General features: G+C 41.9%; 1 protein-coding gene across 2 annotated transcripts; it reads right to left on the bottom strand.

Moving 5' to 3' along the window:
• Positions 1-4,858: 4,858 nt before the first annotated feature.
• Positions 4,859-25,587, bottom strand: LOC115192106 (SPRY domain-containing SOCS box protein 3). Of its 2 annotated transcripts, none has more exons than XM_029750241.1 (7): positions 25,191-25,587; positions 19,646-19,784; positions 19,145-19,322; positions 18,670-18,857; positions 18,285-18,387; positions 7,728-7,853; positions 4,859-6,722 (listed from the first exon to the last, which is right to left on the bottom strand). In XM_029750241.1, the coding sequence occupies exons 2-7, from the start codon at positions 19,769-19,771 to the stop codon at positions 6,328-6,330; spliced, it is 1,116 nt and encodes a 371-aa protein (XP_029606101.1). In that variant the 5' UTR covers positions 19,772-19,784; positions 25,191-25,587; the 3' UTR covers positions 4,859-6,327. The 2 variants fall into 2 exon arrangements, with proteins under 2 accessions (XP_029606101.1, XP_029606100.1); XM_029750240.1 differs by lacking the exon at positions 25,191-25,587 and adding an exon at positions 24,808-25,162.
• Positions 25,588-26,367: the final 780 nt, after the last annotated feature.

Genomic DNA, 26,367 nt, shown 5'->3' with positions numbered 1-26,367 from the left:
CCACTTGAGTATATGGTCAATATAATGCAGGGCTGACAAACTCATTCCACGAAAGGCAGAGTGTTTGCATGTTTTGTTTTTTCCTTTTTAAGACTTAAGACAACCAGGTAAGGGGAGTTCCTTACTAATAATTATTATTAGTGACCTTAATTAGTCAATCAAGTACAAGGATGGACTGAAAACCCATAGACACTCGACCCTCCATGAGATGAGTTTGACACGTGACATAATGGATAATCTGTGGGGCTGCCCATTCTCTCATGACGCCATAATGGGACAGATACAATGATGCAATGTCTATGGGTTAGCTACACAGGTAGCTAGCTAACGTGGAATTGGACTGGAAAGGAGAAAATGGCTTCTAGATCATCTCTCCCAGTGCACTGTTCTGTCTGCTGTGACAAGGATCCAATCATACAGTCGCAGTTTCTAAACATACTGTACTGTCTTTGATACTGTGTGGTGGCCACAGCTTCTGTATCCCATACAGAAAAAAAATATTGGAATTAATACAAATAAAAAAATATATTTTAAAATAATACAGTGCATTCGGAAAGTATTCAGACCCCTTGACATTGTTACATTCCAGCCTTATTCTAAAATTGATTAAAAAAAAAAATCCCTCATCAATCTACACATTAAACCCCATAATGACAAAGCCAAAACAGGTTTTTAGGCATTTTTGCTAATTTATTACAAATAAAAACTGAAATTTACATAAGTATTCAAACCCTTTACTCAGTACTTCGTTGAAGCACCTTTGCCAGCGATTCTAGCCTAGAGTCTTCTTGGGTATGATGCTACAAGCTTGACTCAGCTGCATTTGGTGAGTTTCTCCCATTCTTCTCTGCAGATCCTCTGAAGCTCTGTCAGGTTGGATGGGGAGCGTTGCTGCACAGCTATTTTTAGGTCTCTCCAGAGATGTTCGATCGGTTTCAAGTCTGGGCTCTGGCTGGGCCACTCAAGGACATTCAGAGACTTGCCCCGAAGCCACTCCCGCGTTGTCTTGGCAGTGTGCTTAGGGTCATTATCCTGTTGGAAGGTGAACCTTCACCCCAGTCTGAGGTCTTGAGCAGGTTTTCATCAAGGATCTCTATGTACTTTGCTCCGTTCATCTTTCCCTCGATCCTGACTAGTCTCCCAGTACCTGCCGCTGAAAAGCATGATGCTGCCACCACCATGCTTCACTATAGGGATGGTGCCAGGTTTCTTCCAGACGTGACACTTGGCATTCAGGCCAAAGAGTTCAATCTTGATTTCATCAGACCAGAGAATATGGTTTCTTATGGTCTGAATCCTTTAGGTGCCTTTTGGCAAACTCCAAGCGGGCTGTCATGTGCCTTTTACTGAGGAGTGGCTTCCATTGGGCCACTCTACCATAAAAACTTGACTGATGGAGTGCTGCAGAGATGGTTGTTCTTCTGGAAGGTTCTCCCACCTCCCTGACCAAGGCCCTTCTTCCCCAATTGCTCAGTTTGGCCAGCTCTATGAAGAGTCTTGGTGGTTACAAACTTCTTCCATTTAAATATGGTGGAGGCCACTGTGTTCTTAGGGACCTTCAATGCTGCAGAAATGTTTTGGTACCCTTCCCAGAGCTGTGCCTCGACACAATCATGTCTCAGCATTCTACAGACAATTTCTTCGACCTCATGGCTTGGTTTTTGCTCTGACATGCACTGTCAACTGTGGGACCTTTTTATAGACAGGTGTGTGCCTTTCCAAATCATGTCCAATTAATTGAATTTACCGGTGAACTCCAAGTTGTAGAAACATCTCAAGGATGATCAATGGAAACAGGAAGCACCTGAGCTTAATTTCAGGTCTCATAGTAAAGGGTATGAATACTTACGTTCTGTTTTTTATTTTTAATAAATGTGCATACATTTCTAAGAAATTGTTTTCACTTTGTCATTATGGGGTATTGTGTAGATTGATGAAGAGAACATTTTATTTAATCCATTTTAGAATAAGGCTAATGTAACATTTGGAAAAAGTCAAGGGGTCTGAATACTTTCCAAATGCATTGTATGTAAGGTCCCTCATTCAGGTATTGAATTTCAAGCACAGATTCGACTACAAAGACCAGGGAACTTTTCGAAAGCCTCAAAGAAGGGCAGTGATTGGTTGATAGTTAAAAATAACAAATCAAATATTGAATATCTTATTGAGCAAGTTAATAATTATGCTGTGCATTATATATTAAACGACCCGGACACATATACAGTCGTCCTTCCGAACTGAGCTGCAGGACAGGAATGAAACTGCACAGGGATGTTAACCTGAGGCCATTGGTGATTTTAAAACAGTTATTGAGTTCAATGTCTGTGATGGTAGAAAACTGAGGATGGATCAACAACATAGTAGTGACTCCACAATAATGACCTAAATGACAGAGTGAATAGAAAACACAGAAATATACAGAATAAAAATATTCCAAAACATGCATCTTGTTTGCAACTTGGCACTTAAAGTAATACTGCAAAAACAACAAACACAGCATTGGAATACACCTTTTGACCTAAATGCAAAGCCTTGTGTTTGGGCAAATCTCACAACACACCACTGAGTAACTGCCTCCTTATTTTCAAGCGTAGTGGTGGCTGCATCATGGTATATGGGTATGCTCTACATAGGCAAATAGTGGGGAGTTTTTCGGGATAAAAAGAAACGGGATGGAGCTAAGCACAGGCAAAATCCTAGAGGAAAACCTGCTTCAGTCTGCTTTACACCAGACTGGGAGAGGAATTCACCTTTCAGCAGGACAATGACCTACAACACAAGGCCAAATCTACACTGGAGTTGTTTACCAAGAAGAGTGAATGTTCCAGTTTTGACTTAAATCTGCTTGAAAATGTATGGCAAGACTTGAATATTGCCATCTAGCCATGCTCCCCCAACATCGACAGAGCTTGAAGAATTTTGAAAATAATAAATGGGCGAATATTGCACAATCCAGGTGTGGAACGTGCTTATTACCCAAGAAGACTCAGAGCTGTAATCGCTGCGAAATCCTATAGATGCCTTCTACAAAGTACTGACTCAGGGGTGTGAATACTTGTGTAAATGAGATATGTCTGATATTTCCGGGAGTTTGTATTTAGAGGTAACTTCTTCTAAACCTGAAAAGGGACAACTTCTAAATGTTACGCAGCAAAAAAAGACAAATATATAAAAATCAGACTTAAGTAACCACATTGTGGGCCTATTACAATACAGAAATCACGACGGATTTGAAGAATATTCACTTGCTGAATGTGCGCCAATCTGGGCAATGGAACGGTCTGCGTGGCCATCTCTGTTGTGATGTCACCTGCTAGGTTGGGAAGCGACCTCTGCTCAGACTACGAAGATGAATACCAGTAGAAGGTTGTCGTCAATATGATTTTCAGATCACAAAAATTGTATTTTATTTTTTTGTTGTTGCCAGAGCTGCCTCAGCTGATACCGCTGTCTGTACACTGAAAGTGGCATTCGTTTTGATTTGCAAAGGAAAGTTTTCATTTGTATTTTATTTGATGTTGATGCATTTTATGCCATTGTAGGTTCTTTAGACCAACAGACATGCACAAATATTACTTACTTAATCCTTGTTTCCTGGAGGAACATTGGTCTGCTAAATGACGTTAATGTAAATGTGTGCAAACATAAGATTTATATTGTTATAGCAACCTAACAGAGAAGAGAATACTGAATGTAAAGGTTAAAGATTAAACATTTGCTTGAACCAGGGGGAAAAAGAAAAGCACCATGAGCCTCCGACTATTTTTTAGAATAAGGAAAACAGTTCTGTGCATATTTCACCTATTCCTCTTAGTTTCAGTTAAAGGCCATGCATTAGATATAGATTATTGTAGAGAAAGACATAATTAGAGAGAAAGAGAAGAATAAAGGCCTATACATACAGTATGAACATTACATAGAAGATCCATTTATATATCCCGTTTATACAGTGAATTCAGAAAGTATTTAGACCGCTTCACTTTTTCCACATTTTGCAACATTATAGCCATATTCTAAAATGGATTTAAAAAACACAATACCACTAATGACAAAGCAAAAAGGTTTGACATTTTTGCAAATGTATTAAAAATAAACAAATACCTTATTTATATAAGTATTCAGACCCTTTGCTATGAGACTTAAAAATTGAGCTGTTTCCATTGATCATCTTTGAGAAGTTTCTACAACTTGATTAGAGTCCACCTGTGGTATTTTTTTTAAATTTGATTTTACTTTTATTTAACTAGGCAAGTCAGTTAAGAACAAATTCTTATTTACAATGATGGCCTACACCGGCCAAACCCAGACAACGCTGGCAAATTGTGCGCCGTCCTATGGGACTCCCTATCACAGCCTGGATTCGAACCAGAGTGTCTGTATTGACGCCTCGATCAATGAGATGCAGTGCCTTAGACCGCTGCGCCACTCGGGAGCCCCGAAAATTGGTAAATTCAATTGATTGGACATGATTTGGAATGTCACACACCTGTCTATATAAGGTCCCACAGTTGACAATGCATATCAGAGGATAAACCAAGCCATGAGGCCGAAGGAATTTTCTGTAGAGTTCCGAGACAGGATTGTGTCGAGACACAGATCTGGGGAAGGGTACCAAAAAATGTCTGCAGCATTGAAGAACACAGTGGCCACCATCATTCTTAAATGTAACTAGTTTGGAACCACCAAGACTCGTCCGGCCAGCTCTAGGAAATAAAATGTGGGAAAAGTCAAGGGGTCTGAATACTTTCCGAATGCACTGTATATACTCAAGTGCTTTGCTGCATAAAATAAACAACATTGTACACTGAAAAATAATAAAACACAGATATATTTATATATTATAATATGTGGACACCCCTTTTCTACCCCTTTTGCCTTCTTTATTCAGTACACTGTCTGCAACCCAACCATTGGACGCACAGGGGGTTCCAACCAAATGCACGCGACAACAAAATCAAATGTCTAACTAACAGACAAAACGAGTCAACCATCAAGCAGAAGGAGAGCATAACAGGGAGGTCAGTATAAGAATGGTGCATGACAACTCACAGTTCAACATAGATGGTGTGTGTATGTGTAACAGTCATCACCGCTTCAACCCATATCTAATACGACGGCAGTATTGAGTGAAAAATACATCAGAACCCCCCCTAAACATTTAGTTAAAAAATAAATATAAATAAATAAAAAATACATGTTGATGCCATGTCTGGTGTCGATATGACAAAAATAATTCATTTGTCAAGCTGATCTAAACAAAATAAAAGATTGTTCCTGCTCTGAAACAAATGTGCCAATTAACAACAAAATAACTTTGTTTCACTGAGTATTCAAAACTGTCAAACGCATTACTTGAACTGTGTATTCTTGCAGAGCAAGAACAGAACATTTTCCCATAGATTTTCCAAAACTTTGATTAAATTCCAGTGTTAATGCCAGCCTAATGAAGTTATGATTTCATTAGAGAACAGCGAATGACATACAAACGTAAGCTCTCGCCAAATTGCATCACTTTAACCATTGGTCAGACAGACTCCATCAACATTGATCTAGGGATGGTCTTCCAGCTAGGATAGTTGTTGAAGGTCATGTTTTACATGCAATAAATCTGACTAGGACTACCTCCAAAGCAGGCCTTCTCTCCTATTTAGAAAATTTCAAATTTTGAGTGCGAGTCTTGTCTTATTTACACCTTGCATTAATAATGTAACATGGATTGTTTGGATTTTCGTGCCAGGACCAGACAAAGGCACAACAAAGAGGGAGGAAAAAAGTAACAAATAAATGTTGTCATGGAGATGTGAAAGTGCAACAAATTGTGACTACTCTCTGGACTCAACTTCGTTCTTCGGTCAGCTAAAACAGAAACTTAAAATAGGGCCTTATGGGCCACTCTTACAGCAATCCAACCAGCTTTTCATGTACAAGGAGAAAGCATGGTGACAATCCACATAATGCTGCACTTGGTCTCTTTTCATTGATGTCATCATTGTTGTTGCATATACTGTTAATGTACACTAAAGTTTGGCCATAGGTCTTAGTGCCACATTCATTTGATCTTGATTAAATGTTCCCACAACACTGTCCCTAGGTCCTGGGATCACCATTAACTGTAACGTGTGTGTGTGTGTGTGTGTAAGGGGTTATAACTTGAGTGTGTCTCAGGGAGGGGGCAGGGATCCAGTCCAGTTCATGGCTGCATCCAAATGGCACCCTATTGACCAGAGTCCTATGGGTCTTTGACCAGTAGGTCACTATATATAGGGAATAGGGTGTAATTTAGGACACACCCCATGTGTTTACATTGGGGGTCACGTCGGATTCCCGTCACGTCCAACGACATCTCTTCCTCTGACATGCCTCAGGGTCCGACGAACACCCCTCAGAGTCATCGCTTTCAGAGGACAAGGCCCCGGCCAAGGGGGGCGTAGGGGGCAAGTCAGACCCCAAGCCCCCCCTCCCTGGAGCTCCCAGGAGGCCGTTGTTGAGGCGGAGGACCCAGCCCAGCTTATTGTGCAGCAGGTGGCGCAGGCCAGGGGGCAGCGGCAGTACGCTCAGGGTGTCTGGGCACTCAGGGAGGAGCTTGCGGAGGCGAGCACAGCACAGGTACTGCAGGGAAGTGGGCGTGAAGCAGGAGCGGATCACCTTCATGCTGCTCTTGGCTGCTGTGGAACACGCCATGGGGTAGAAATGCTTGTTCTGTAGCTTTGTAGCCGCCACGCCTGCAGAATAGAATATACATTTTATTGTCCAGTTTAGAATGGAAATGTATCCATTTGTTGTCAAATTACCCAACGTCACACACAAGCATAAGACTAGGCGCAGCACAGGGGTAACTAGCTGGGTACATGCAGAGGGGGAATATGAGAAATCCTAGGTAGGTTCCATGTTAATTAGGTCTTGAAGTGATTTATAGGGCTGGTTTTCCCATCCCAGATCAAGCCTAGTCCTGGACTAGAAATCACTTTCAATGGAGATTTAACATAAAGCATGCATTGTAGCCCAGGACTTAGCTTAATCAGTGTCTGAGAAACTGGCCCCTAATGCCCAACCACCAATCTAACATACAGTGTTGGGGAAGCTACCCTGAAAATATAGTTTACCAAGTTATCAATTACTTCACACTGGAGGAAGTTAAGCTACCCTTAAAGGAAAACACCCAAAAATGATCTTACCAGCAGTATTTCTATAACTTGATTGCTGGCACGCAAAACATTTTGGGACTATATCAACAAAGGACTAATCAAGCAAATACCAAAATATATATTTTGGGGTGTAATTTTCCTTTAAGAAAAAATATAGTTTACTTAACTAAAGTTAATTTGAAAAAGTAGTTCAAACTACTTTGTGATAAATGATATCTAAATCTGAAATGTCAGACTACAAATTGCAAGAACAGTGAAATGTAAACAGAATGTGTAATTTAGCCTATTAATGACAAAAACTGTTTCAAGTGAAAATTAGGCATGTTTGATGCCGTAAAAGAAAGGAAATTCTTGCCTACTTCACCCATATTTTCTTATCTTTTTGCCCAAAATAGTAGTGTGTAGTTCCAGTAGTTAACTACAACGCTACATGGCAAAAAAGTAATTAACTAGTGAAAATATTACCAAGATTTGAAATTTAGTTCAACTACCACCAAGCTAATGCAAAACGTAGTTAAATTACTATATGTTGATCACTACTCAACCCACCTGGTCCCCTTGACCTGTGACCCCTGTAATTACCTATGCACTTGCGGTTCTTAAAGAAGGTGAGTGTTCCATGCCATGTGTCCAGGTGCACTCCGATGATTGAGCCCTGGCCGAAACGTGAGGAGAAATTCACCTTGTCTCCTTTATGATGCAACAGACCTAGAGGATAACCATATTAGCATTATTATTATTATTATAATGGGAAAACAACACACAATTATTTCATGTTTCAAAACAATTTCTTTATCCAGATGAAGGGTACTGTTAAGGGATCCCCAACGGCTACTAACTATGCTAATTTGTATGTGGGTTAAATGGAGAAACAGTCAATTCTCAACCACCTCAAAATATATTTTTTTTGCCCAACATTATTTGGAAATGGTACATTGATATCTTTGCTCCCTTCGGGAATTTTCCACTCCAGTTAGCTCATCATAAAATGCCAACTAGTGTTAGCACAATGACTGGAAGTCTATGGGAACAGCTGCTGTACCTGTAGACTTCCTGTCAGCATTGGCTCGCGAAACTACCTACCTTCATACTGCATGGTCATTGCTAAACAGCTTTTGTTAAATTGACATCAAAAGTTATTTTGTTGCATTTTGGCTAACCCTAAGCCTTTTCATAACCTTAACCCAATTCTCCCATACTGCTACGTAAAGTCAAATCTGACAAAAGCTGTATTCATTCTAGTCAAAACCATACTAGACGAAGAGACATAAAAATGATATCCACGAGTTAATCGGACTCTGGGTAAGTAGATAAAAGGTCTTCATTGCCAAAATCCCAAAGTATCCCTTCAACCTCTACGGGATCGGGACAGTTGTTTCGTAATATGCATAATGTGACTAGAACGACGTTGTAAACAACATCATCTTTACAAGGTCCTTTGCTGTTGTTCTGGGATTGATTTGCACTTTTTGACCAAAGTACATTCATCTCTAGGAGACAGAACGCTTCTCCTTCCTGAGCGGTATGATGGCTGCGTGGGCCCACGGTGTTTATACTTGCATACTATTGTTTGTATAGATGAACGTGGTACCTTCAGGCATTTGGAAATTGCTCCCAAGGATGAACCAGACTTGTGGAGGTCTACAATATGTTTTCTGAGGTCTTGGCTGATTTCTTTTTATCCGGCCGTGTAAATACTGCCCCCTAGCCCCAACAGGTTAAGGCTTCCATTGGCTGTCAACAGCCTTTAGAAACGTGTTTCATGCGTCTCCTGTTACTGGGCAGAGAATAGGAGCTCAGTCCATCAGTGGACTGCCTGGGAGCAGTGCGTTGTTTACTGAGCATTCACGCTGGCGTGCCGCTCATTCTTTTTCTTCTGTAACGAATACGCTATTGTGCGGTTGGAATATTATCAACGTTTTATTTTAAAAAGCCCCTAAGGATTGATTACAAACATCGTTTGACATGTTTCTACGAACGGTAATGGAACTATTTGACTTTTTGTCTCTTTTTTACGCACACGTGTTATGCCTTTGGATAGTGATCTGTACGCACAAACAAAACGGAGGTATTTTGAACAAAAATAACATTTCTTGTGGAAGTAGGAGTCCTGGTAGTGCATTCCGACCAAGATCAGCAAAGGTAAGGGAATATTTATAATACTAATTCTGAGTTTAGTTGACTCCAGAACTTTGCTGGTATCTGTATAGCTTGCTTGATGGTTGAGCTCTGTACTCAGAATATTGACAAATGTGCTTTCGCCGAAAAGCTATTTTAAAATCTGACACAGCGGTAGCATTAAGGAGTAGTATATCTATAATTCTTTCAATAACTGTTGTAAATTTTATCAACGTTTATGATGAGTATTTCCGTAAATTGATGTGCTCATTCACCGAAAGTTTTGGTGGGAATAACGCGCCAATGTAAAATGGGGTTTATGGATATAAATATGAACTTTATCGAACAAAACATACATGTATTTTGTAATATTGAGTCCTGGGAGTGAAGGATGCTTTGTTGCCAAATAGGAAGCCGATTCTAGATTTATGCATATCTTAGTTCTGGGACAACTACAAATACCTGTCATCTGATGAAGATCATCCAAGGTTAGTAATTGATTTTAGCTGACTTTCTGTTTTTTGTGATGCCTCTGCTTGCTTGGAAAATGGCTGTGTGGTTTTTCTTGTTTTGGTGCTGTCCTAACATAATCTAATGTTTTGCTTTTGCCGTAAAGCCTTTTTGAAATCGGACACTGTGGTTAGATTAAGGAGAATCTTATCTTTAACAGTGTCCAAAGAAGGGCCAGAGGTATACAGAATGGTTTTGTCTGCATAGAGGTGGATCAGAGATTCACCAGCAGCAAGAGCGACATCATTGATGTATACAGAGAAGAGTCGGCCCGAGAATTGAACCCCCATAAAAACTGCCAGTCCGGACAACAAGCCCTCCGATTTGACACTGAACTCTATCAGAGAAGTAGTTGCTGAACCAGGCGAGGCAATCATTTGAGAAACCAAGGCTGTTTAGTCTGCCGATAAGAATGTGGTGATTGACAGAGTCGAATGCCTTGGCCAGGTGGACGAATACGGCTGCACAGTAATGTCTTCTGTCGATGGCGGTTATGATATCGTTTAGGACCTTGAGCGTGGCTGAGGTGCACCCATGACCAGCTCTGAAACCAGATTGCATAGCGGAGAAGGTACGGTGGGATTCGAAATGGTCGGTAATCTGTTTGTTAACTTGGCTTTCGAAGACCTTAGAAAGGCAGGGTAAGATAGATATAGGTCTGTAGCAGTTTGGGTCTAGAGTGTCTCCCCGTGGCAGCTTTCCAATCTTTGGGAATCTCAGATGATACGAAAGAGAGGTTGAACAGGCTAGTAATAGGGGTTGCAACAATTTCGGCAGATAATTTTAGAAAGAGAGGGTCCAGATTGTCTAGCCCGGCTGATTTGTAGGGGTCCAAATTTTGCAGCTCTTTCAGAACATGAGCTATCTGGATTTGGGTGAAGGAGAAGTGGGGAGGCTTGGGCGAGTTGCTCTGGGGGGTGCAGGGCTGTAGCCAGGTGGAAAGCATGGCCAGCCATAGAAAAATGCTTATTGAAATTCTCAATTATAGTGGATTTATCGGTGGTGACAGTGTTTCCTAGCCTCAGTGCAGTGGGCAGCTGGGAAGAGGTGCTCTTATTCTCCATGGACTTGACAGGGTCCCAGAACATTTTTGAGTTTGTGCTACAGGATGCAAATTTCTGCTTGAAAAAGCTAGCCTTAGCTTTCCTAACTGCCTGTGTATATTGGTTCCTAACTTCCCTGAAAAGTTGCACATCATGGGGGCTATTCGATGCTAATGCAGAACGCAAACGGATGTTTTTGTGCTGGTTAAGGGCAGTCAGGTCTGGAGAGAACCAAGGGCTATATCTGTTCCTGGTTCTACATTTTTTTAATGGGGTATGCTAATTTAAGATGGTGAGGAAGGCACTTTTAAAGAATAACCAGGCATCCTCTAGTGACGGGATGAGGTCAATATCCTTCCAGGATACCCGGGCCAGGTCGATTAGAAAGGCCTGCTCACTGAAATGATGAGGGGTGGTCGTTTGACCGCAGACCCGTTACGGATGCAGGCAATGAGGCAGTGATTGCTGAGATCTCGGGTGAAAACAGCAGAGGTGTACTTGGAGGGCAAGTTGGTTAGGATGATATCTATGAGGGTGCCCGTTTTTACAGATTTGGGGTTGTACCTGGTGGGTTCATTGATAATTTGTGTGAGATTGAGGGCATCAAGCTTAGATTGTAGGATGGCCGGAGTGTTAAGCATGTCCCAGTTTAGGTCACCTAGCAGCACGAGCTCTGAAGATAGATGGGGGACAATCATTTCACATATGGTGTCCAGGGCACAGCTGGGGGCAGAAGGTGGTCTATAGCAAGCGACAACGGTAAGTAAGAGACTTGTTTCTGGAAATATGGATTTTTAAAAGTAGAAGCTCGAATTGTTTGGGTACAGACCTGGATAGTAAGACAGAACTCTGCAGTAGATTGCAACACCGCCCCCTTTGCCAGTTCTATCTTGTCGAAAAATGTTATAGTTAGGGATGGAAATTTCATTTTTTTTTTTTTTTACTTCTTGACTGTCATCTTGATGTTGCTTCAATATATCCACTTAATTTTCCTTCCTCATGATTTCTTCTATTTTGTGAAGTACACCAGTCCCTCCTGCAGCAAAGCACCCCCACAACATGATGCTGCCACCCCTGTGCTTCACGGCTGGGATGGTGTTCTTCGGCTTGCAAGGCTAGCAAGGCTTTTTTTGGTCCTCCAATAATCAGTATCGGCGTTGAAAAATCATAAATCGGTCGACCTATAGTCCTCAGTACATGGGCAAGAAGATGAGAGCAACAGGAGTGTGCTTGACAGGTGTTGCCCCACCTTGCACAAAACAATATCCCATTAGCAAAGAAAGCTATGGCTCTACTAAAGTTGTGGAGGCTCCTAACATCATCATACAATGTGGCACACCATGTAATCCAGCTACTCTGATGCTTCCTCCATAAACCACATTACTTGAACACGACTGTTGTGAGTTGGTTTTGGATCAACTCTCTGATGGGTTTATTAAGAGTCATCCGTTGGAAAACCCTGAGTTTATATTATACAGAGACGGATCAAGCGTTGTGGAGGGGGGTGTGAGGAAGGCAGGCTGGGCAGTTAGTACGGTTGGGTTCTGAGAATATGAAATATACTTATTCATGTCACTTCACTGAGGGAGAGAGGGCTTTCATAGTGTCCGTTGAGTTTTTTTATCCTGAGAATTAGAACACTACAATGGACAATGTGATAGTGACAGGCACGTTAGATTTAAGAAAATCAGACGTTCACTTTATGAGTGACACAATGTTTAACTATTGCATACAACTCTCTAATGCAGTAGCGGAAGCAGACAGACAAGTACAAGAGGCGTGGGGAATAAGTGGTGTGGGGGCTGTGCTTTGGCAAAGTGGGTGGGGTTATATCCTGCCTGTTTGGCCCTGTCCGGGGGTATCATCGGATGGGGCCACAGTGTCTTCTGATCCCTCCTGTCTCAGCCTCCAGTATTTATGCTGCAGTAGTTTATGTGCCGGGGGGCTAGGGTCAGTCTGTTTCATCTGGAGTATTCTCTTGTCTTATCCGGTGTCCTGTGTGAATTTAAATATGCTCTCTCTAATTCTCTCTTTCTTTCTCTCGGAGGACCTGAGCCCTAGGACCATGCCTCGGGACTACCTGGCATGATGACTCCTTGCTGTCCCCAGTCCACCTGGCCATGCTGCTGCTCCAGTTTCAACTGTTCTGCCTGCGGCTACGGAACCCTGACCTGTTCACCGGACGTGCTTGTTGCACCCTCGACAACTACAATGATTATTATTATTTGACCATGCTGGTCATTTATGAACATTTTAACATCTTGACCATGTTCTGTTATAATATCCACCCGGCACAGCCAGAAGAGGACTGGCCACCCCTCATAGCCTGGTTCCTCTCTAGGTTTCTTCCTAGGTTTTTGGCCTTTCTAGGGAGTTTTTCCTAGGGAGTTTTTCCTAGCCACCGTGCTTCTTTCACATGCATTGCTTGCTGTTTGGGGTTTTAGGCTGGGTTTCTGTACAGCACTTTGAGATTTCAGCTGATATACGAAGGGCTATATAAATAAATTTGATTTGATTTTGATTTGAATAAGTCCCGAGGGGGGACATGACGTAGTACCAGGACAGTGGGTGATGGTAAAAAAATATTTAACAGAGACATTAGGGCCAAAATGGGAAGGTCCTTATCAAGTTCTGCTCATAACGAGGTCAGCAGTACAAGTCCATGTAAAATCACGATGAATACATGTCACTCATTGCAAGGTTGTCCATGTTGATGACAAAGCGGAGCCTGGAGAATAAAGAACTGATTGATTAGCAAATCGGGGGCCAATCTTGGGTGAAGAAGCATAGTAAGATGATCAGAACCTGATATGCTTCTATGTTATACAGTCATCATATTAGGGATATCTAGCTGAAATATCCAACTTCTTCCTGAAAATCAGGACATGCTTACTTAGGGAAATCTATGTGAAATATCAATTTCTCTTGAAACCAGGACATGTTACTTTCACTTTTTTGTTTCCTTCGTTACAGGTTACTAGAATCTACAGTCTGAAGCAATATCCCTTGACCCAAGGACTGTACTTGAAATGATACAAGATCACTGGTGAAGTGTTCACTAGAGAAGTCCTTATCAACCAGTGGAATGGAAGAATTAGAAAGGAAGAAGAATTCCTCACTACCGGCAGACTTTCAGAAAATAATTTCGAATAGTTATCTATGTGGGACTGATACCAGTGTGGAAGAGCAGATCACTTTTAAAAGACTTGGTAAATGATTACCTTGCCAATAGGACAATTGAATATTATGGTCTTTTTTTGTTCCCTCCTAATACAGGATGTGGTAGGAATCGTAAGGGCTCATAGTAATGGCTGGAATTGAATGAATGAATCATTACATCATTACACCGGTTAATACTTATTTTCTATAACTTTGTTTGAAATCGATATCTTATTGTAACAACAAGTAAAATATGGCCTTTGTGTTCTATAGAAATGCAAGGTGTTTAATGTGAATGATTTTATGCTTACTGCTAATGTTTTTTATACTGTATATTTTTTCATGTTTTTTTTATTATTTTCTAAAAATAAATTTTAAGTATATTTCTTTTTAAAATGGTCTAGGGGGGAGTGTAAGAATATTTCGAAGATAAATACACAACGCAGAGGACGAGAAGTCAAGAGTATTAACAGTCAATATGGAATTATCAATGGAAATAGTTGGTTTTCAGTTCAACATCTGTTAGCTATGAGTTCAGGACTGACATTCCTATGTGTGGCACGTTCTCATTGGTCCAACCTGAAATAGGATACTTGTTATTTTGCCATTGGCCCAGTTTTATTGCAAGGAATTCTAATTGGCCAACAACAGGCTAGGGCTGGGTTATAAAACTACATCCTGTCCCTTTGTTCTGTGGAGAGAATCACTGAGGACAGGGAAGGAACGTCCATCTAACATTTACCTCTCAGCATAACATCTATGATTTAACCTTCTCCTCCCTCCTGAATCCCCCCCCCCCCCTCCTCCCTCTTTGCGGATGACTTCGTCAACCATTTTGAAAAGAAGGTTGACGACATCCGATCCTCGTTTGCTAAGTCAAACGACACTGCTGGTCCTGCTCACACTGCCCTACCCTGTGCTTTGACCTCTTTCTCCCCTCTCTCTCCAGATGAAATCTCGCGTCTTGTGACGGCCGGCCGCACAACAACCTGCCCACTTGACCCTATCCCCTCCTCTCTTCTCCAGACCATTTCCGGAGACCTTCTCCCCTACCTCACCTCGCTCATCAACTCATCCTTGACCGCTGGCTACGTCCCTTCCGTCTTCAAGAGAGCGAGAGTTGCACCCCTTCTGAAAAAAACTACACTCGATCCCTCCCATGTCAACAACTACAGACCAGTATCCCTTCTTTCTTTTCTCTCCAAAACTCTTGAACGTGCCGTCCTTGGCCAGCTCTCCTGCCATCTCTCTCAGAATTACCTTCTTGATCCTAATCAGTCAGGTTTCAAGACTGGGCATTCAACTGAGACTGCTCTTCTCTGTGTCACGGAGGCTCTCCGCACTGCTAAAGCTAACTCTCTCTCCTCTGCTCTCATCCTTCTTGACCTATCTGCTGCCTTTGATACTGTGAACCATCAGATCCTCCTCTCCACCCTCTCCGAGTTGGGCATCTCCGGCGCGGCCCACGCTTGGATTGCGTCCTACCTGACAGGTCGCGTGGCGAGAATCTGTCTCCGCACCACGCGCTCTCACCACTGGTGTCCCCCAGGGCTCTGTTCTAGGCCCTCTCCTATTCTCGCTATACACCAAGTCACTTGGCTCTGTCATATCCTCACATGGTCTCTCCTATCATTGCTATGCAGACGACACACAATTAATCTTCTCCTTTCCCCCTTCTGATAACCAGGCGGCGAATCGCATCTCTGCATGTCTGGCAGACATATCAGTGTGGATGACGGATCACCACCTCAAGCTGAACCTCGGCAAGACGGAGCTGCTCTTCCTCCCGGGGAAGGACTGCCCGTTCCATGATCTCGCCATCACGGTTGACAACTCCCTTGTGTCCTCCTCCCAGAGTGCTAAGAACCTTGGCGTGATCCTGGACAACACCCTGTCGTTCTCCACTAACATCAAGGCGGTGACCCGATCCTGTAGGTTCATGCTCTAAAACATTCGCAGAGTACGACCCTGCCTCACACAGGAAGCGACGCAGGTCCTAATCCAGGCACTTGTCATCTCCCGTCTGGATTACTGCAACTCGCTGTTGGCTGGGCTCCCTGCCTGTGCCATTAAACCCCTACAACTCATCCAGAACGCCGCAGCCCGTCTGGTGTTCAACCTTCCCAAGTTCTCTCACGTCACCCCGCTCCTCCGCTCTCTCCACTGGCTTCCAGTTGAAGCTCGCATCCGCTACAAGACCATGGTGCTTGCCTACGGAGCTGTGAGGGGAACGGCACCTCCATACCTTCAGGCTCTGATCAGGCCCTACACCCAAACAAGGGCACTGCGTTCATCCACCTCTGGCCTGCTGGCCCCCCTACCTCTGAGGAAGCACGGTTCCCGCTCAGCCCAGTCCAAACTGTTCGCTGCTCTGGCACCCCAATGGTGGAACAAGCTCCCTCACGACGCCAGGACAGCGGAGTCAATCACCACCTTCCGGAGACACCTGAAATCCCACCTCTTTAAGGAATACCTGGGATAGGATAAAGTAATCCTTCTAACCCCCCCCCCTTAAAAGATTTAGATGCACTATTGTAAAGAGGTTGTTCCACTGGATATCATAAGGTGAATGCACCAATTTGTAAGTCGCTCTGGATAAGAGCGTCTGCTAAATGACTTAAATGTAAATGTAATGTAACCTCTTTGAATAAACCTATTTTCCTCCCCCTGATTTACTATGGGGTTTGTGTTGTTAACCTGTTGGGGCTAGGGGGCAGTATTTGCACGGCCGGATAAAAAAACGTACCCGATTTAATCTGGTTACTACTCCTGTCCAGTAACTAGAATATGCATATAATTATTGGCTTTGGATAGAAAACACCCTAAAGTTTCTAAAACTGTTTGAATGGTGTCTGAGTATAACAGAACTCATTTGGCAGGCCAAAACCTGAGAAGATTCCTTACAGGAAGTGGCCTGTCTGACCATTTCTTGCCCTCCTTGATAATCTCTAACAAAAACAGGGGATCTCTGGCATGACGTGACACTTCCTACGGCTCCCATAGGCTCTCAGAACCCGGGAAAAAGCCGAATGACGTAATTCAAGGCCCAGGCTGAAACACACTAGCGCGTTTGGCAAGTGCTCTATCAGAGGGCCATCAGACTGAGGCTCGTGCATGAGGGGATAGCATGCTTTAACTTTCACTCTCTTTGTAATAAAAAACGATTGCCCGGTCGGAATATTATCGCTTTTTTATGAGAAAAATGGCATAAAAATTGATTTTAAACAGCGGTTGACATGCTTCGAAGTACGGTAATGGAATATTTAGATTTTTTTTGTCACGAAATGCGTCGTGCTCGTAACCCTTATTTACCCTTTCGGATAGTGTCTTGAACGCACGAACAAAACGTCGCTATTTGGATATAACAATGGATTATTTGGGACCAAACCAACATTTGTTATTGAAGTAGAAGTCCTGGGAGTGCATTCTGACGAAGAACACCAAAGGTAATCAAACTTTTCTAATAGTAAATCGGAGTTTGGTGAAGGCTAAACTTGCTGGGTGTCTAAATAGTTAGCCTTGTGATGCCGGGCTATCTACTTAGAATATTGCAAAATGTGCTTTCACCGAAAAGCTATTTTAAAATCGGACATATCGAGTGCATAGAGGAGTTCTGTATCTATAATTCTTAAAATAATTGTTATGCTTTTTGTGAACGTTTATCGTGAGTAATTTAGTAAATTGTTAGTAAATTCGCCGGAAGTTTGCGGGGGGTATGCTAGTTCTGAACGTCACATGCTAATGTAAAAAGCTGTTTTTTGATATAAATATGAACTTGATTGAACAAAACATGCATGTATTGTATAACATAATGTCCTAGGTGTGTCATCTGATGAAGATCATCAAAGGTTAGTGCTGCATTTAGCTGTGGTTTGGGTTTATGTGACATTATATGCTAGCTTGAAAAATGGGTGTCTGATTATTTCTGGCTGGGTACACTGCTGACATAATCTAATGTTTTGCTTTCGTTGTAAAGCCTTTTTGAAATCGGACAGTGTGGTTAGATTAACGAGAGTCTTGTCTTTAAAATGCTGTAAAATAGTCATATGTTTGAGAAATTGAAGTAATAGCATTTCTAAGGTATTTGAATAACGCGCCATGGGATTCAACTGGCTGTTGAGTAGGTGGGACAGCCCAGAGAGGTTAAAGAATAACATCAACTGCTAACAGTTCCAAAAGTGAAAACCCTGTCCAGCAGAGCAGGCACCACTACAGGCAGGCTCAATCAAACACAAAGTATTTGAAAGAATACGATATGAACCCAGGTCTGTTTGTGATAAGGATTATCTGATGGATTATATGGTTTTACCAGTGTAGGAGAGACCCCAGCTGTCGTCATCTTTCCCCAACAGGCTGCAGAAGGTATGTCTGTACTTATCCAGGCTCACGTCACAGGTTCCGATGCCTACCATCTACACAACATCGAAGAGTCTTCATTCAACATGTTCACCTTAACAACATAACATCAAAATAGAACAGTAATCAACATGCTCACCATCATACAATATGAAAAAGGTTCACAAAATAAACTTTAGGAAAGAGAAACCACTAAACTTCCTAAGGTCTTACAAGCCTAAGCACCAACCCCCAGCAGACGAGGCTGGTAAAGAGAGAAATCAGAGGACAGGCTCATAGTAATGGCTGGAATAAATGAATGAATGCTGTCTCCTGAGTAATGATGGGCAGAGCCTCACCATGTCTGTCCCGTACACTGGTGATGTCATCTTGATCTCCCAGAAGTGCTGTCCATCTGCCAGCTCCTTGGAGCCTCTTATGGCTGCTGTGCCGCAGCTGTACTCCGTGTGGAAGTTGACTTTGCGGTTGTCGCAGGTCATCAACGTGGCCGTGGAGCGGTTACTGTCATCCCACACCCAGTCGAAGTCTGCAATGTCAAGAGGTCAGTGGATCAAATGACAGTTGACTTCCAACATTTCAGACACTTAAGATATTTTAATAAGCAAATAATGGTGAGAGCTTCACTTTGGGAACTCCCTGATACAGCCTGGGCATGAAACAGAAGAAAACCCTCAGAAACAGTGTGAAATACCTGAAGGGACTACCTGAACTTGACCTATAAAAAATGCTCACTTTCCACTTCAAAACGTTTTGCTACGGTGTAACCCTTCTGAACACAACCCTAGTTCCCCACTCTGCCCCTCCAGTCCTCACCCTGGTCTTCCTCTCCACAGTGGCAGTCTTTGATGCGGTGGAAGCCCCGGAGACGTGGGTTGTAGCTGGGCTCGGCCTGGGAGTCGCAGGTGCAGTACGACTCTCCGGTAACGGGCACGGCACTGGGGACCGGTGGCACCACAGGACGGTAGTCTGGCTCAGAGTCTGAGTCACTGTACTGCAGAGGCCACAAACAGTACATAACAGTGCTCAAAATTGTCAGCTGTACTTGACTCCGCTTTTCTGGCACAATGGAACCGTCTACGTCACAGGTGTCAAACTCATTCCACGGAAGGCCAATTGTCTGCGGATTTTCGCTCCTCCCTTGTACTTGATTGAACAACTTGCCTTAGGTCCCTCATTAGTTAGGAACTCCCCTCACCTGGTTGTCTAGGTCTTAATTGGACACAAACAAAGGAAATAACAAAAACCAGAAGACAATCTTCTCTATGGAATGAGTTTCACACCCCTGGACTACGTCCGTCACAAACCGACCCTTACCTGTAAGCGTTCGTAGCCGCACTCCTCACTTTCTGAGGCCAGTACCAGCGCCCGGGAATCAGCATCTCGACGTATTCCACTCCACACGTAACGCCACGCCCGGCTGTTCCTGCTCCGCCTTGACATTGCAGCAGGACACCTGGGGGAAGGAGGAGTCAGGAGAGTCAGAGTTGGGTGGACAAAGGTTGCGTCCAAAATGGCACCCTATTCAGTGCATTACTTTTGACCAGAGCCCTATGCGCTCCAGAAGTTGACAATTTTACAATGTAGGCAAAAATGTGATATACAGTGCATTTGGAAAGTATTCAGACCGCTTGACTTTTTCCACATTTGGTTACGTTACAGCCTTATTGTAAAATGTATTAAATAGTTTTTTCCCCCTCATCAATCTACACACAATGCCCCATGATGACAAAGCAAAAACTGTTGTTTTTGCAAAAAAAATTGTAACTGAAATATCACATTTATATAAGTATTCAGACCCTTTACTCAGTACTTTGAGAGCCCCGACGATCGATCAGAACATTAACACGCATCGCTTGCGGTATGGTTATGGCAGCATAAGGACCTTATATTTCATATCAGTGAGAAATCATTTTCAAAAAACAAAAAGAATACATTGATACACATACACCTTTATAGGGTTAGTGTTAGAGGTCGACCGAATATGATTTTTCAACGCCGATGCCGATTATTGGAGGACCAAAAAAAGCCGATACCGATTAATCGCCCGTTTTTTAAAATTTATTTATTTATTTGTAATAATGACAATTACAACAATACTGAATGAACACTTATTTTAACTTAATATAATACATCAATAAAATCAATTTAGCCTCAAATAAATTATGAAACATGTTCAATTTGGTTTAAATAATGCAAAAACAAAGTGTTGGAGAAGAAAGTAAAAGTGCAATATGTGCCATGTAAAAAAACTAACGTTTAAGTTCCTTGCCCAGGTTGTAGTTATTATAGGAATTATAGGACTATTTCTCTCTATACGATTTGTATTTCATATACCTTTGACTATTGATTGTTCTTATAGGCACTTTAGTATTGCCAGTGTAACAGTATAGCTTCCGTCCCTCTCCTCGCTCCTACCTGGGCTCGAACCAGGAACACATCGACAACAGCCACCCTCGAAGCAGCGTTACCCATGCAGAGCAAGGGGAACAACTACTCCAAGTCTCAGAGCGAGTGACGTTTGAAACGCTATTAGCGCGCACCCGGCTAACGAGCTAGCCATTTCACATCGGTTACACCAGCCTAATCTTGGGAGTTGACAGGCTTGAAGTCATAAACAGCGCAATGCATTTGCGAAGAGCTGCTGGCAAACGCACGAAAGTGCTGTTTGAATGAACGCTTACGAGCCTGCTGCTGCCTACCATCGCTCAGTCAGACTGCTCTATCAAATCATATACTTAATTATAACATAACACACAGAATTACGAGCCTTAGGTCATTAATATGGTCGAATCCGGAAACTATCATCTCGAAAACAAAAAGTTTTTCCTGTCAGTGAAATACGGAACAGTTCCGTATTTTATCTAACGGGTGGCATCCCTAAGTCTAAATATTCCTGTTACATTGCACAACCTTCAATGTTATGTCATAATTACGTAAAATTCTGGCAAATTAGTTCGCAACGAGCCAGGCGGCCCAAACTGTTGCATATACACTGACTCTGCGTGCAATGAACGCAAAATGACAATTTCACCTGGTTAATATTGCCTGCTAATCTGGATTTATTTTAGCTAAATATGCAGGTTTAAAAATATATACTTCTGTGTGCAAAGCTGTCAAGGCAAATGGTGGCTACTTTGAAGAATCTCAAATATAAAATATTTTGATTTGTTTAGCACTTTTTTGGTTACTATATGATTCCATGTGTTATTTCATAGTTGATGTCTTCACTGTTATTCTACAATGTAGAAAATAGTAAAAATAAAGAAAAACCCTGAAATGAGTAGGTGTGTCGAAACTTTTGACTGGTACTGTATATTTCACTGTGACCTGTTGCTGACTGTCAGGCAATGAGGCAGGCTGATGCTGAGTGAGTGATTGGTGGGGAGGGCCGGAGGGGTTTGTGTGTGTTTGTTAAGAGAGCACCACAGTTATTGGCTGAGTCATGTGAGCGAGAGGACAGAAAGCAGCACGCGTGCACGTTGTGACAACTTTTTACCAGTTGAATGTAGGCCATTTAGACTGTCATTAGGGAGACACCTATTTCTAACCCTTTTTTCCATAAAACACTATGCTAGAACTGATGCACATCAAGAAACAATGGAGACAAAGTGTAACAGGTGTAACATATACTTTGTATTTCACAGAAAATCCCTCATTTATTTAAAAGGTTATTTTGAGATGTATTACACTACATTCAAGATAACTATTTTATTGTAGTTATCTTCTAAATTGTGATGTGATGCCATCAACAGGAGCCATGCTTTTACTCCTCAGTTTGCTCAAAGTGTGATGAAGAAAGGTGTTTATGTATGTTTATTTGTCTTTTGAATGTGAATGTTCACAAATGCACAAAAACATTAAATAGATGTAGTCTTGTTGCACTACTGTCGGTAGGAATATATATTTGCGTGAATGGGGATAATTTTCGAGTGCAACTTTGCAAGGCTAGCCCAGCTAGAGAGAGGGTCTCTTTCAGGTACAGACCGTGAGTTTTCTGATGATTTTCTCACGGTATTCTTTACTATCTTTTGTCAGGGAAATATACTTGAGTATGAGGGTCCAGATGGCAGCATTGTTTGCCTTGGATTTGTAGCCATTCCATACAGGTATTTTGTCAAATGTGACATTTTTGAATTTCATGTTTAATGTGCCTAGTTAGCTGGCGTTCATTTTGTTACCTGTCTGGTTATGTCAGGAATGGTGGTTGCCTCATTAGTATGCCTGGGGTATAATAGTACATTCAAATAAATAGTACTTTTTAGCAAATTATCAGTATAATGGTGTACAACTTTAATAAAATGAAATTTGAGTCTTTTGAAAATATGAACATGTACATTTTGTACGATGCATTCTTTTGTTGATGTCAGTTTGCTCAAAGCGTGGTGAAGAGAGGCAAATATACTTGTGTATGAGTCCAGACGACAGCATTAACATTTGCCTCTCCGGGGCTACCTGAGTGGAAATTTGAAATGGAAGTTATGAAACTCCTTCACGTGGTTCTTCTTATGGGGAAAAGTCCTCAATGTAACTGACATTAGGCTAAATGTGGAGAATTATACATTTGCCTCTGCTGGCCATCAACTAGACTATTAAATGTATATGCCATTGTAGGCTACCATTTCATACAATAAATATGTTGGAATGACAATATCACTGGAGTCATTGCAAATCATTTTGTGTCACTTGTGTAGCCTACCTGGACCTGGCAAAGCAATTTAATAAATAGCCTACAACAGTTTATTGTTGTAGCCTTGTGTTATTATGAATGCATTAGATTGATGTAACAGTTGTCAGATTAGGCTACAAGTAAAACAAATTAAAAAATTAAAAAATAAACACTGGCTGTTGTTGACAAGCATATTCAGTTCATATACATATTATTAAAATGCAATTCATTGATTGAAATTATGACCCCATCCTCAGTAGCCTATTCAAGCAGGCTATTGGGAAACAAGCACCTCTTATTCATTAATAAATTAGTCTTAATTTGAGCTAAGCAAGCTGCTAAATCATTCAGTTTATATCTTGCCTACATCTTGTCTAGGATACTGTAGACTATCTGAAATGAGATGTAGGCCTATCAGGGGCTATAGGATACCCGCCTTAAGCTAAGCAAACTACAGCAAAATGTAATTGCATTCATAAACACAGATTTTAGTCTGTAGCCTATGCCTCTTGAAATTACAAGTCAATCTTGCAAATGGGCCATTTATAACGGTTTGTAGCCTTAATATCTGGCATATAATTGCCAGAAAATAGCCTAACAGTTTTTTTATGTTCATCCAAGTGTTTCTTGCTCAGAGATTTCCTGTCGGATTTATCTATAGTTACGCAACATGCGCAAAGGGGATTTATTTACATTTATAAACCTTGTTCGAGCCCTGAATACTGATTGGCTGAAAGCTATATCAGACCATATACCACGGGTATTACAAAACATTACTTTTTACTGTTCTAATCACAGTGGTACCCAGTTTATAATAGCAATAATGCACCCCGGGGGTTTGGGGTATATGGCCAATATACCATGGCTGACGGGCTGTATCCAGGCACTCCGCATTGTGTCATGCTTAAGAACAGCCCTTAGCCATGGTATATTGGCCATATACCATACACCTCAGGACGGTTGAGCTAGCGTGCGCTAATGTGATTAGAATGACGTTTTAAGTAACGAGAAGATTTCCCAGGGCAGACATATCTGGTATGGGCGGAAAACTTAAATTCTTGTTAATCTAAATGCACTGTCCAATTTACAGAAGCAATTACAGTGAAAAAAGACCATGCTATTGTTTGAGGAGAGTGCACAGTTCTGAACTAGAAAATGAATTAATAAACCAATTAGGCACATTTGGGCAGTCTTGATACAACATTTTGAACAGAAATGCAATGGTTAATTGGATCAGTCTAAAACTTGGCAAATACAGAATTGCACCTAACCTGGAATAATACAGTGTGACCTTTCTCTTGCATTTCAAAGATGGGGGGGGGGGGGGGGGGAACCCATCTTTTACCAGATCTAATGCGTTATATTCCTTTCAAACGGTATCAAGAACATGCATATTCTTGCTTCAGGTCTTGAGCTACAGGCAGTTAGATTTGGGTATGTAGTTTTAGGCGATTATTTGTATTTTTTTTTTTTTTTAAAGGGTCCAATCCTTAAGAGGTTGCAACGTCATAACTTGCAATTATTATTATTTAGAGGTAACCCGAATTTTGCTTCTAATGTCGTTACAAGTTACTATGATATTCCTTCATTGGCTCAATAACGTTACAGAAAAAGGGTTTATTGTAGAGATATGGCAACTCCTCCCATGCTGTCAAAAAAATGTGCGCTAGTTTTTCCAAGCCTTTTGGACGGGCTTTGAGTGGTCATGGGCTCAACATTTTTACTTCACCTGGCAACCCTGCGTCTCCCTGTACACTTCACGTACCATCAACTGTCATGCACAGATTTTAGCTAGCTCCATTTTACTTACCTAGTTGCTGTGCATAAAATATCCATCCATCTGTTGAAATTAAGTGACCAAGCCACGCAAATATGTAGGCTAGGCTACTGACTAGATCATACAATCAAACATCTCGTCTGGTACGTTTTGGGCCTAGCTGGCTCGCGAACAGCCCCAACAGTGCTGCAACACGTTTTCAATTTAACTAACGTCAACGGGCTAGCTGTGCCTCCTTGGTCAAGGACTAAACATTTACATTATGGCAAAAATGTAAGAAATAATATGCATCATAACTAGTTACATATCTAGAGTTTGTAACCTTTCTCCAACAACATGTTATTTTTGTTGACGTTAGCTAGCTTGCAAGTACCTAGTTGGCTGGCTAGACAGCGTTAGCGCGATTGCTAATTTACCTGTACTGTAACGTTACCAGCCGTCCGTTTCCTGTCCGACACTTAAAAATAAGCCCTTAGTCTTCGTTAAATGTCACAGGACTGTATAGGCCAATATCCTTATGAAATATTTGCAGCGAAGTACTTTCTTTACTAACATGCTAGTCGGCCAACTAGCTTAAGTCACTCTCTATGACAGAGTTTCTAAACCGAGGCGCAACATCGCGAGACTTCCGGGAAAGCTTGCCAAACAGACCAGGCCGGGTTTGAGACTTCAATGAGATACGTCAATAAGTATTCCTTAGTTGTTACTTTTCTCAAAATCGAAAGGCACAACCTGGATTCTAACAATGTTTTAAGTAGTTCAACACGTTATTATTCCAACCTCGTGAAAGTGCGAAACTGACACGTGTTCATTTTCGTCACAAATTACTTTATAGTTAAGTGGTGCATTTGAGTTGAAGGCTTGCACATGCGCAGTTTGGCGCGAGAGTCCGTTCTACGCATGCATTTAGCTCGCCAACGTCGCCACCAACATCGCCTGATGCGGGATTTCTACTGGAGAAGCAGTTTCTGCCCAACTTCAAACCAGATTTTTTTTATAACTAACCCAAGCTAGACCAGAGCCTGTCGTTTCCAATGGTAATAAATTAATCGGAGTGTGCAGAACAAGCACCAGCTATGGAAATCCTATTGGCGCGTTCTAGCATTTATTTCCATATTTCCGTTAGGGAACGCCCACTTTGAAGTGCGTGTGTGCAGTAACTCATTTCGCACTTGCACTCCTAAACAACGCATTTTTAAAAAACTTTGGCAAAGGGTAAAGTCAACAAAACGCAGTCCTCTCTGTTACAGATTTTAGTTTTGGAAACAGAAAACTGTATGGCGATCAAATGTTTCAATGATAAAATTAGCAGAATTTCTGGCAAAATCCATCTCGCTCCACCTTCTACTGGGCTTCCTCAATACCATATTTGGTAGGGAGAGGAAACGCCAACTGGACGCTTCACATTAATACATCCGGTGAAATATCTGACTCATTGTTGTGTTCCTACTGTACTGTCTGACAATCATGACCTATCATGACCTCCGGCAACAGACAAACAATACTTTGTCAAACCAACTGCTGCCATGTGGGATTTTCTTCCCTCCAACTAATAGCAAAGTTGCACATGTGAAGCTTGTGAATGCTGTTATT

Source organism: Salmo trutta, chromosome 4 (genome assembly GCF_901001165.1).
Source record: "Salmo trutta chromosome 4, fSalTru1.1, whole genome shotgun sequence".
Lineage (NCBI taxonomy): Eukaryota > Metazoa > Chordata > Actinopteri > Salmoniformes > Salmonidae > Salmo > Salmo trutta.
Note: the sequence above shows the minus strand (reverse complement) of the source record. Positions and strands in the feature narration are given on the sequence as shown.

Coding starts and splice junctions, on each gene's coding strand:
- LOC115192106 (XM_029750240.1), bottom strand. CDS start 24,833: ATGGATATTTTATGCACAGCAACTAG. Junction 19,785..24,807: donor ATTTTATGCACAGCAACTAG/GTAAGTAAAATG, acceptor TCCTTCCCCCAG/GTGTCCTGCTGCAATGTCAA. Junction 18,858..19,144: donor CTGTGGAGAGGAAGACCAGG/GTGAGGACTGGA, acceptor TTGACATTGCAG/ACTTCGACTGGGTGTGGGAT.